The sequence below is a fragment of the Nesoenas mayeri genome, assembly GCF_963082525.1.
Source record: "Nesoenas mayeri genome assembly, chromosome: 7".
NCBI lineage: Eukaryota > Metazoa > Chordata > Aves > Columbiformes > Columbidae > Nesoenas > Nesoenas mayeri.
In genome coordinates this window covers 19,820,059-19,832,393 of record NC_137551.1, presented here as the reverse complement: position 1 = coordinate 19,832,393, position 12,335 = coordinate 19,820,059, and the positions used below count along the sequence as shown (strand labels likewise).

The 12,335-nt window shown below is 34.8% G+C and overlaps 1 protein-coding gene across 1 annotated transcript in view; it reads right to left on the bottom strand.

Moving 5' to 3' along the window:
- The window catches only part of PLCE1 (phospholipase C epsilon 1), a gene marked incomplete at its 5' end in the record, with an annotated part of 125,438 nt that extends 114,119 nt beyond the window's left edge, over positions 1 to 11,319 (bottom strand). The window contains 3 exon segments of the mRNA XM_080348222.1: positions 9,778 to 11,012; positions 11,194 to 11,281; positions 11,284 to 11,319. Coding sequence (XP_080204348.1) covers positions 9,778 to 11,012; positions 11,194 to 11,281; positions 11,284 to 11,319 — 1,359 coding nt within the window.
- Positions 11,320 to 12,335: the final 1,016 nt, after the last annotated feature.

The window sequence follows — 12,335 nt, the reverse complement described above, 5'->3', positions numbered from 1 at the left end:
ACTATCTATGTAAACATCTTTCAGGTTAGTGAATAACTCATTTAAAGGTCCCAAAGAATGATGTCTGTAGCCAGGATAAAACATATCCACTATCTGTGTGGATGTGGAGTAAGCTCACTATTAACAAAAAGAAACAGAGTACATTGCACAAGCCCGTCCTAACGGACAATGTACCAACTCTTCCCCATCTTCCCTGGTAAACCTGCCCTGCTTTATTCTGCAAAAATACATACACAAACTCAGCTCTAAAATTCAAAAATAGTTCGTATGATTACAAAAATGAACAAAACCTCTATCCAAATAAGTCCAAAAAATTTTGGGGGGGGTGGGAGGTTGAACAGGACAAATATGATGTAATGGACAGGTCAATATGTAGATCAGATCACATAAATCACAATATTCTCATATGAACACAAAAACTTGGAACGGTTGAAAAATTCCATCACACACACCCAAATTCCCCACACAAAGCTTCACCCTGGTGTTTCCGATGCTGGATTAATTTTCTTGTATCAAATGAGCTTCCTATGTAGCAAAACCTTTGTAATCTGTGAAAGATCTAGGTACAGCAAACAATATTTCATCTACTGAATTTCACCATAACTTCATTTGTAATGGTGCCCAACTTATTTGTTTAAATATTTCATCATTCCATAAATGTAATTTTAATTCTGAATCAAACCATTGATGCATTTATCTCCTCAGCAGCTAAACCACTGGGAGGAAAAACAGGAAACAGCTGGTCAAAGCTGAAGTGTGATGAGAAATATGTTCAAAACCAAAATAAAAATCACTTAAACCTGATCATAATTTACAAAGGCTGGATCTGCAGTTTTTCCAAACCAATGGCAAAGAAACACTGTGCAAGCTAAACTAAATATTCCATGATTCACAAATGCTTGCTGAAGATGAAAGTGTGAAGAACTTTGTGTGCTCAAAGGAAGCATTCAAACCCTTGTAAGTCCATCTCCAACCTGTTGGTTAAATGAAAAACAAAAAACACCTCTATTTCTGAACTGCCAGGGAATATTAAAAAGTAATATGCTGCTGGTTTATTTATGATCCATGTTACATTTCCTGCTCGTGGGTAATGTCTACCTATCTTTTCTACAGCCTCAAGGTGTTAAATGACCTGCTGTTAACTGACCAAAGCCACCTTTATGCCGGTGGCAAATCACTAGATGGCAATGAAATCTTCACATAGCAAAAGATTTTGCACTCCTGTGGCTCTCCTTGACTGTATTTTAAGTAAGGTAAGTTTCAAAAAAACATACCAGAATACAAGTTAATTTCATAAACGGGGTATATTCTGTATACTCATATTTTTTCCCTTTGAGATATATACATATACACACACGCCACCTAGTGCAATCCCAAGTTTGTAAACCACAGACAGGAAGGCCAATGTTATGGTTCCCATGGCAACTGTAATGTGCTTCTATAATGTAAAATATCTTACACAAACACAGAGTCAGAACTATAATGGCCTCAATTTTGTAGCATGATACTGTTAAATCTGCAAAATTACTCAAGATAAATTCCTAATTTAAAACAGAGAAGACTGATGACAGTTTTCTCTCAGGGGTCTTTTTCTTGCTCCAACTCACAACCACATTTAGACCAATTCTCCATGGCTCAGATACATTCTTATGTTTTTGCTTAAAGATAAACTATCCAGAGTTATCATTCAGACCTTTATTCAGCCTAGAAGTATTTCAGTGTTGATTAGCTACATACCTTAAAAAAAATGTTTGCTGTTATGCATATAACTCTAAAATTACCAAATATTAGCAGTCAGAGCTGGTGGGAAAGTGTTTATCTTTTTTTCTATTCCACTAGAAATTTAGGATATGTCTCATCCACAGGCTACAAGGCACCACACAGCTTCTAAGCCTGCTGAGATAAAACAAAATTTAGCCACAGCATATGGAGAGCGTTTGGGAGAAGTTGATCTTCTCCAAAACCTGAGCTCACTCGCTAACAACTGCCTGCCTCTCAGTCTATTGAGCAGATGAGATCATCCCTTGTTTGTGAAACAGCCAGGACTCAGATTCAGGTCCAGAAGCAGGACTTCCGAGCAGTGCGGTGACATCAACAGCAAATAACAGCATATGCAATTGAAGGGTACTGAAGGAAGTTTTATATATCAAGTTAATGATCGAACCTGAATTATATGAATTATACATATTTATGGACAATATTTGTAGTTTAAAACTGTATTTCTAAAACTGCTTAATGTAAGTTTGGCATGTATCTCTCTGTTACAATGTTTGATGTAAAACTATGGTTCCCATGAAGGCAATAGCTCTGTTTTGCACACACTTCTTTTTCTCCCTCCAAGTAACTTTATCCCAATAGGAGATTTTAAATAGATTACAATATGACCAGGATTTCACCCATTCTCTAATACTTGAAGGGAATTCCTAAAGACTTTAAGAACTAAGACTGCTGTAACATGAAACTAGAGCAGCTAATAATACATCCTTTGTTTCTCCCAAACTTTATTAGTGAATGTCTGTATCTGTTGTGATTTCATGAAAACAATTTTTACAGTGTCAGGAGAATAAAATAAAAATAATTATGATAATACATAAGAGAAGCTCACGTTATTTTACTGTGGATTCAAAGTCTAAATGGTGACAATAGTCAACAGGCATCACAGTACCTGAAAAAGCTAAGGGAAAAAAGAAGAAAAATCTATTTCACAAGAGTTAATTAGATTATTCAGAGTCCTGCAACAAGCGCATGTGGTGACTTCTAGATGAAAATGAAACTTTTCATTACTGTTGCACATGTAGGTAACTGTCTGAGTATTTGCTATACTAAGGAAATCTTAAGTTTTTACAATAAGTGTCATAATTTCAGAGATAAAAAGACTTCTAAACTTCATACAGATGGGAAGACAAGAATATTATCTGTAAGAGTGATCCCAAGCAAATCCAACATATTTTTCTCTCTCATACTCAGCTAAGGGGTTGATGAGTGTATCTCAAAAGTGAGTATTCAATCTCAGTTCAAAAATTACGGTATCTGGTTACAGTTCAAAACCTTAAAAAAGTTTATTTCCACATAACTTGCAGGACGATATGGGCACTGTCTGATACATGTGTTTGCAGGTAAGGAATAGCTTCTAACTGTACAGTTTTCTAGTGAAATTATTAGGAGAATTAAAATATAAAAAAAAAAAAAAAAAAAAAAGAAGAAGAAGAAGAAAGAAGATAGGAATGCCAGGGCTGAATATTTATGTCTCCAGCACTGCCCCACTTCCGACATTCCTGCTGAAAGCCGTGTGCTGTCACACCGCCCTGAGTCACTCTGGTTCCAACTGCTGCACTGATGTAATCGGCTTTGGTCGGTGTGGGAGCACCCCAGAGCCGTCCCTGGATACTCCCGCTCACATGCACTTGGATGGTACCTAACAGCTGTGTTATATTCAATTGTTATTTCCTTTTTTAACCTGTCAAGAGTCTGTATTTTCAAGCAAAATTCTTTGTGACCAGAAGCTCATAACTATACTATATCAAATCACTTTTCACAAATAGAGAAACCAAATAGCTTCATATCTCATGGATGATGCCTTAGATACTGTGACAAGTGTAATTTTAGAGTAGAGATTTTTCCTGTAAGTCCTTCTTGAAATTTCATACTGGTAAGATACATGCCTAACAATTATTGTCGACCCAAGCTTACTCCATTTTAGAAAACTTTCTTTCTAAAAGATCCCAAATAACTGTAGAAAAGCAAGATAAATTAAAATGTATATGAAATCTCATAAATTCAGATTTTAATTATCCACTAACAGAGTGATCTTTATATGACACAGTTTTTATTCACTCATACCAGAGTAAACAATCCAAACTTTTCAACAGTTCATATAAGTAATGGAGATAACTTGGTTTCAACTGAGAAAGAATTTAGAAGAGTGTCCAACTCTAACACTCTAAAATGAACACTTTAATGTGCTGCACGGAGATTTTCTAAAACATATCTTCATGCTTCTTTACAGTTAATGAACAGTCACTAGAAGGAAAGTCAGAAAATGTGGAAAAACTGAAGGCATAATATATTGCTCTTGCCAAGACTCCCACACTATTGGCTCTAAATACCTAAGTGTGCTCACAGCTAAAACTTATTGTTCATATTTTGGCCCAAAATTGTTAAAGCTATAAGGCAACTGCAAAATAATAGAAAAAATGAAGATATTTATCTCTAATTCTATCACACATTATTGTAATAAAACTGACTACTTTTACAGACAGAGGGTAAATTTTCTATTTTTAAGGCTAACCTTTAAAACTGGAATAACTCAACCCAAAGCAAATATAAGTATAGAGCTTCATTTCACAAAATTCAATTTATTTTTACAGCACTTACTGAAGGGAAAACATAATTTCATGCCTATTTGGCTTCTCTTCTGCTTCCCTGTTTTTTTTCCAAATAGTCAATTTTGATCATGAACTTTTTTCTTTAAACAAGACTGCAACTCTTATGCAAAAAACCCCGAGAAACACAGGGTCCAGGTAGAACAAAAACCAGCTCATACACACCTACCAACTACTTCAACATGAATATAAACCTTTATGTCTGAAAACATGGTAACATTAATAACAGGCAAAATACTCATGCACAATCAGATAAAAATATTACTGCTAGAGTGGAGGAGAACCTCAACCACTTACAGATTATTTGCTTTATGTCGTTTTTTTCCATGTAAATTCCTTCCAGTGTATTGGACTAGAAATTTTATTTCAAAGTGGAAAAACAAAAAAATCCCAAACCCCAAATTTGTCTGTAGTTCACAAAACAGAATTAAAAACTTTTTTTTTTAATGAAAGTACAAGTGTAGCATAAACTGTTGCAGAAAGAGCAGTGCCACATTTTAGGTATGAATGCAAAACTGAGAGGGAAAAGAGTAAAAGTCCATTTAAAGAATTCCATCTTTTTAAATATGGAGCAAGAAGGAAAAACCTGTGGGAAAACCACATAATCCTAACAGAAAGATAGCAAAGCAAATCTAGACCTGAAATTCCTACAACAGAGTTCAGCAGAATAACCTCACTACTAAGATTTCTATTCCCAGGTGATTTCATGTGGCCACTCCAAGCAACTTTGTGTCTGTTCTACCAAATGAGATCAGTTATCTGAGGGAACCACAGCACACAGACAAGGACTCTTATGCTGCTTATTATAATTAGTCTAGAGGGCTCGATGATTTCAAGTTTTTGTTTTACTTCTTAAAATCAACATAGGCCTCTTCATTATATAAATTATGTTTTGACTACACTTGAAACAGTAGTATCTTTCAAGATACTACAAGACAGAAAAGAGGGTTATACTATTTATTCTAACAAAATATTAACAATAACAGGTTGCAATTAATCCAGCCCCTGAGAAAAGCAAACAAAAAAATGTTCTCCTGAACATACAGCATCACTAACCCTTCCTTTGTTCATAAATGTATGTTAGCATTTGATGTAAAGTGCTGCTGTATTTAGTTAGTGCAACTGGTTGTCAAAACAGTCAAAGCGGATGTTACTTCCATGACTGATAGTGAAATACTCTATCTATATTTTCAGAAATGCTAGAAAAGCATGCAACATAAAGATATACTGACCACAGTTGCTGATACACCTCTGGCAGGGAGTGAAGAGGTTGCAGGGCGAGGAAATCGAGGTCTCTGTAGGTTCAGAATTAAAATTAATGTTTGTATTCATTACAAAACATTAATTTTAATTCTGAATGTATGCAGAATTAATAATCAATTTAAAAAAAAAAATCAGACAAATACTATATATTAAGCAGGAAACTACTTGTGCTGGGCTCTGTTTCTTTAAAAATACTATCCAAGGTGACTATTTTAGATATCACACCAATAAAACAGGATAGTAAAAATTTTTTCTCTCCTTAACTTTTTGTCAACAGATGCCACTGACTACAGCTCAACTTTAAGGAAATAATGAAATCTTAATGTAAGACTTCTTGTATTAGCCATGCATAATCAAAGATCCCTCCATGACCCTGATTTTACACATGAATCATAAAACTACTATGGACAGTATATGTAAAAAATACTTGATGCTAACAAATGCTGAACTACTATACAAATTCATTACATTAACTATGAACTATTCCTACAAGGTAAAGCTATAATAAAATTATTATTCTATCTGGAAACAGATGTGGAGGAAATCAAGGGTTTTTTTAATTGTTGCCCTATTAGTATTTGGCATTTCAGTAGTGCCTTAGAAGCTACAAAGAGTAAGAGATCTATCAGTGTGCTCACGTCTTTCCGAGCAGTGTTAAGCGAGCCAGCAGAATTCTTGCTTCTTAAAGCTCAAACTACTGGCATTAGGAATGTAATGACACAGCAAAGATGGTACTGACGCCTACAAAATAAACTTAACTAAAGAATTCAGCTATTAGGCATTGCAACTATGTCGTTGGAGCTGTCATCTGGAGATCTCAAGGTCACTTACCTTGTTTGAGAGAATCACCCGGTGATGGTTTACTGAGCTGCTCAAATTTAGTATCTTAGTCAACGGTGGACCTGGCTACTTTTGTTGTATTACATTACCACTACTGGAGAAACTCCATCACACCAGGAAACAAAGCAGCACTACAAACCTAATATCTCACAGACACAGGTGGTTAAATAATCCCAGGAACTCTGACTTTTGTAATTAGCCAGATTGCTAATACGATGCAGCTGAGCTGAACCAAAGCAGTGGATAGGTTGTGCCAGATCAGGTAAAGCTAACTCCAAAGCTTGCACTCTCAGTATTTGTTTCTGGCAAATTCTTTGCATTTGTGACATATTTAACAGGTACCAATGTGATGGGCTTGCACTGTTCCAACACAGACAAACTAACTTCTCACAAATGGACGCAACAGCCATGTTACACACATCCATCTGATGAGGGTAAGTACTGCACCATATATAGCTGCAAAAACTGTGCAAAACTAGAAAAAGCATTCAACATAAAAATCTTCTCTCTTCCTACAACACATATATTAAACCCAAAGCAGAGGAGTCTAAATCTGCATATAAAATATCTACAGACATCAATCATACGCTACATTAAGAAAATATATAATTTCATGTATTTTCTATATAATGCAAACCCTCAGTCCCACCTTCCTATGCAGGGAAAGAAACAAGAAAAAAATCATTGAGCAAGACAACAGTCCATCGCATTTCCTTCATTAGCACTAGAATTTTTATGTAAGGGATATGCACAAATGAGACCCACATTTTCCTACTTAAAACATAAAGGTCTCTATTGTTCCATGTTACACCAGTACTGCTATGAAAACTTAATTTCTCCAACTTTTTTTTCCCCTTGAAGAACAGAACTACTGTTCCCTTAGCTGTTCCAAACAGAATGCATGCTCAAAGGGTGAGATAAGGGGAAAGAAAGAACAAATTACCACATTCATTTACTTCTTTCTCCTTCTTCCTTTGATTATTACCATGAAAGCTTCCCGCAAATGCTCATAATTAATTATTTTAACCCAGTGCATATGTTCAACAGGTCCATATTTGTCACATCCATTGAGAGTTAATTTCTATGTTAGTGTAAAAGCCATCTATAATGCTAATAAGCCATAAACATATAGAAATATTATTGCAGAAATATTTGACACTAAAGCAACAGAAAAATAATGCTATGAATGACAAATGCATATTATACATAAAGAGATTAAATACAAAGGTTAATAAAAAGAAAAATATTTGTAGTCACTATTCAGAAGAAAATTTAGAAACATGAGGCTTTAAGCTTTCTCTTACCATGATAAAACATTCTGTGCATTATAATTACAGAGTACTTTACTGTGCCTGCTACTCTTTTGTTCATTTGTAGTCAGAACTTTTCCTATTTAAAGAATTATTCAGTGAGTATTTACTACATTTATTTCTAAGTTTCTATATGTACTACAAAAATATCTTCTAATTAAAGCTCTCACACCTCAAAATGCTATGCATTCAGTATTACGCAGGAGTGGTGGAAACCGGTGAAACAGGCATGCGTGTTACAAGCTAAGGAACTCAACTCAAATTGGAAACGCCCAATGAAGAAACCTAAACACATCCTTCCCTTTCCATACCTATATAAATGAAAATTATGCTAGAACACTCTCTCTTCCTTGCCCCAAAAAAACCTCATAATGAGAATACCAATGTACTGAGCACACCTCATGTTAGGCAAATACACGGCTCATTCATCCCTTCATGGGACCGTGACTCTGCACCACACAGGGCATGTGCTGTACCGGCATCTTTGTACTTCCACTGACCAGGACACCAAACATCACAGTCATGAACAGCATCACAAGCCTTTGCAATCTAGTGCAGACACCTGACATACACATGTTCATAGAACTTTTCAATCAACTATTAGTTTCTAGGATATGAGGATATTACTGCAGGGCACAATTGTCACGGAGCTCCTGAGCCACCACGTTGACTCTTCTGTTATCACTGACAAAATTTCATATAATCCATTTCATCAATTTTATGGTTGGACTATATGATTCTATGATTCTATACAATTAAGTAAGTTTTCCTCCATGTCAGTCCTACTGAAAACTGTGGCAAAGTCTGCACACTAACCGCTAGAAGTTTCTTCCAATTTTCAACCTACGCTTATTCATGAGCAGTTTATGAGCGTAGCTGATCTGACCAAATTCTTATTTACCTTTGTTATTTTCCCCTCCCTAGAGCTTATTCACACATTTTAACAGATAAAAAAATCACACCTCCTTTTTTTGCTAACCTCAGTAAACCTCTCTTTTCCTCTTCTTGAAAGTTTATCTTGCTGTGATCATCCTGCTGGTCTTTCTCAGTAGTCACATTTCAGATGAATCCCTGAGAATCAGCGATCAAAACCTATTTAAATTCTACCATCACGGAAAATATTTTCCTACTTAAAATAATTTGCTAAGGATGTGCTATGTCATTTCTAAAATAATAATTTATACATTAATGATTTCAGTCTAAACTTAGAATTTTTTGTATTATCTAATTTAATAAAAAACTAATCAGGGCAATATGAACATATTAAGATACGTTTTTTAAACTATTACATAATGTTTAAATTATTTGCAAGCGTAGAAGCATTATAAATATCTGTAACTTGGGGAAAATACTATGCTATCTTTTTCAGATAAAAAAACATCACTGTGATCTAATACTGCCACTTATTTTATACAATTTATTCAATGAAATTATTATATCATTAATATACACATTTATATTTCAACTGTGTATATCTATAATATATATTAGTACATCTATTTTTACATATATGTATAAATATAAATGCATATTATATACATTTTCTACTTAAAATATAAATATCTATAAAATGTGTATATATTTTTATATCTGTATATGGGTATATTACATTCTTATCTATAAATAATAAATATCAAGATATAAAGTTATAAATGCAACTATGTATAAATAGGTAATTATATACATTTTATATAGATACATATGTATATACGCACATATGTATGTATACATTTCATAGAGATAAAAATTATACATTTTACACCATGCCTATTTTAAAACAAAATGAATTTTAAGGGATGGGAATACATTCTTCTAAAAAACAGTGTTCAACATAACGTTCAAAATGGTGAAGTGCTATATCCTATTCAGTGGTACTAAGTGATCGCTAGATGAAGGAATTTTTTTTTAATGAAAAGGTCATCAGGGTATCAAAACTTCCACGGAAAAAAAAGCGCCGCAAACCAACACTATGAAAAGCTTACCTCACACCATAAAGACTTCTCAAGAAAGGAATTAAATTCCCATTTTATTAAGGACTGAATTATAGTTAGCTGTTCTGTCGTAATCCTAGAAAGCTTCAAGCCACTGTTGCTTCTCCTTTGCTCAACATAATTCCAAGCAACGGTTCCTATGTGCCCTGAAGGTAAAGTCCTAACAATTGCTCTCGTTCCAGTATAAACTGATTTTTTAATCTCTTTATCGTTTTTACAGAAACGCCTTATTAATAAAGTAGAACGTTCCTTTTTGTTTCTAAAAAACTCCTCTTCCATCTCTTCACAGTTATCGTTACAGTCTTCAAAATGGCTCAGAAAGGACTTTGAGGGCATCCTTCCAGTAAAGTGATTTCCACAGAAGGTGTGACCTGAGCACGCCACTTTAACTTTTCGTGGTGCTCTTTCCAGACATAAATACTTATCCCTTAAAGCGTCTTCATACAACTGCTGCCCATGTTCATTCTCACAACTATTTGCCAACTCCATTAATCCACAAGCACAGGCTGGGGATCCAGTGGTGCTATCATCAACAACGCTTAATGGCTGCAAACAGTCACCCAAAATGAAGCAGTTGTGTGAACTGCACAGAGCCCTTGATATATTCCTTTCACTAGCACAATGAAAGTGAAAAAAGGCCACTGTATCCATGTCATTGCTGTCATTCTTATTTAGTGCCGTCTGGCTTCTTAACGAAGGGCCATTCATTTTCAGCTGAATTTTGGCAAGCATGGCTCTTTCCAGTGAACCAGGAATTCCAGTTTCCAGGGATGCCTCTCTCCCTGCTAAAGGATCACAAGATTTATACAGTTGGCTGCACGGGATATCGCTCTTGTAGTTCTGTACAATGTTACAGTTAATGTTAAGAAATTCCACTGAATCAGGGATGGAGCTGTTCCTCTCCCAGAAGTTTTCATTACTATTGTCATTAGTCAGTTGTTCTTTCGCCAGAGAGAATATTTTGGGCACTGAGCCCTTAAGACTTTCCTCTTCAAGTCTGTGTAAGTATGAGAGAGCATGTGTGCTTTGCCTTCCCGGGCTGGCAGTACGTCTTTTTATAACACTGGTGTCCAAAGCATTTTCAGTATTTTCATCTCCAGCTGACTGAGCAGGTATCACTTTACCCTCTGCCACAGAGACGAGAACAGACGCTGTCATTTCCTCAGAGGTCATCCTGACACGGTCTTTAGTTGCTGGATGTGTGTCTGGGATGGGGGGAGGCGTGTCTATCAATGGTCACACCATGATTTTAGTCTAATAAAAGATTCAGTGCTAAATAATCAGGGAACACATGGTAACGTACACGTTGACTAGTAGTTCTTTTTGACCTGGGTTTTAAAAAAAAAGTATTTTTCTGACTGTTGGACTACTATGCTTTTCTAGCCTTGAGTTATTGGCATGAAATACACAAGTTTTCAAGCCAGCTCCTTATTGTGATGTAGTCATTTGGCTTGTCTCTTCCCATGATTAATTTTTCTAACATATGTAGCACACACACTGTTGATCCAGGTTGTAGAAGATGAACAAACACATGATCCATGTCAAAGACACATCTCCCGATAAAGCATCCAAAAAGTTGGTTTTCTGTAAATAGAAGAAAAAATACATACATATTGAACAGAGCCAATGCAATAAATCCACCATCATAACTACAAAACATTTTTTTAATGTAAAACAAAGGAATACAAAACAACAGAATGTAATTATACTGAGAACTAGGGAATTCCAAAAAATGCATTTAAATCTGTCTTAAAGTCTCATTTTACAATTTAGGGAAATCATAGTCATGTTTTAGATATTTAAATAGCTGCCTTTACCATAGAAAGCTACAGAAAAAGGAAAAGTCTTTTCTATAATTTTTCTGACTTACAGCCAGGATAAGTCAAAATATTTGGAAGAACAAAATCATTTTTAAACCTACACTGTCTGTTAAAACTAATTACTTTCCTGTTCAGAACTGAAGTCTATCACAACTACAATTGTTTTGATATTATGTGGGGTTTGTTTTCATTAAACTTTATGTTGTTTGTGTGAAAGCATGAGGAAAACACAATATTTTTGCCAGAAGATTATGACATAAAAACCATGGAGGTAGAGTAGGGTAAAAACTGAAATATTATCAATAATCTTTTTGACTCCTTTACTTACATGCCTTAAGCTAAAAAGTAAACCTGCCCTTCAACTTTGCAATTAATTCTCAGCTTCTTTCCTGCAAATAGCATGGTAGAAGTAAATCTTGGAATCAAAACATAAGAGGTTACAGATGGTTCAACAAAGGAAACAGAAGAATAAAAGAGACAGATCCAGATACACCATGGTGAATTAAACTAATTTATGCTTATATTTCAATTTATCATATTTAATGTTTAGAAACAATAAGTGTATTACTAAAATGTGAAAAATGGAGAAAGTTATATTAAGGTTTAAGTTTACTAAAACAGTCTAAAGTCAATAGAAACAAGCAAAAAAAAAACTACTTTGAAACTTCGGTAGCAGAATATATCACAGAATTGGGGCAAATCACTGGGTAGGTACAACAACTAGAGATT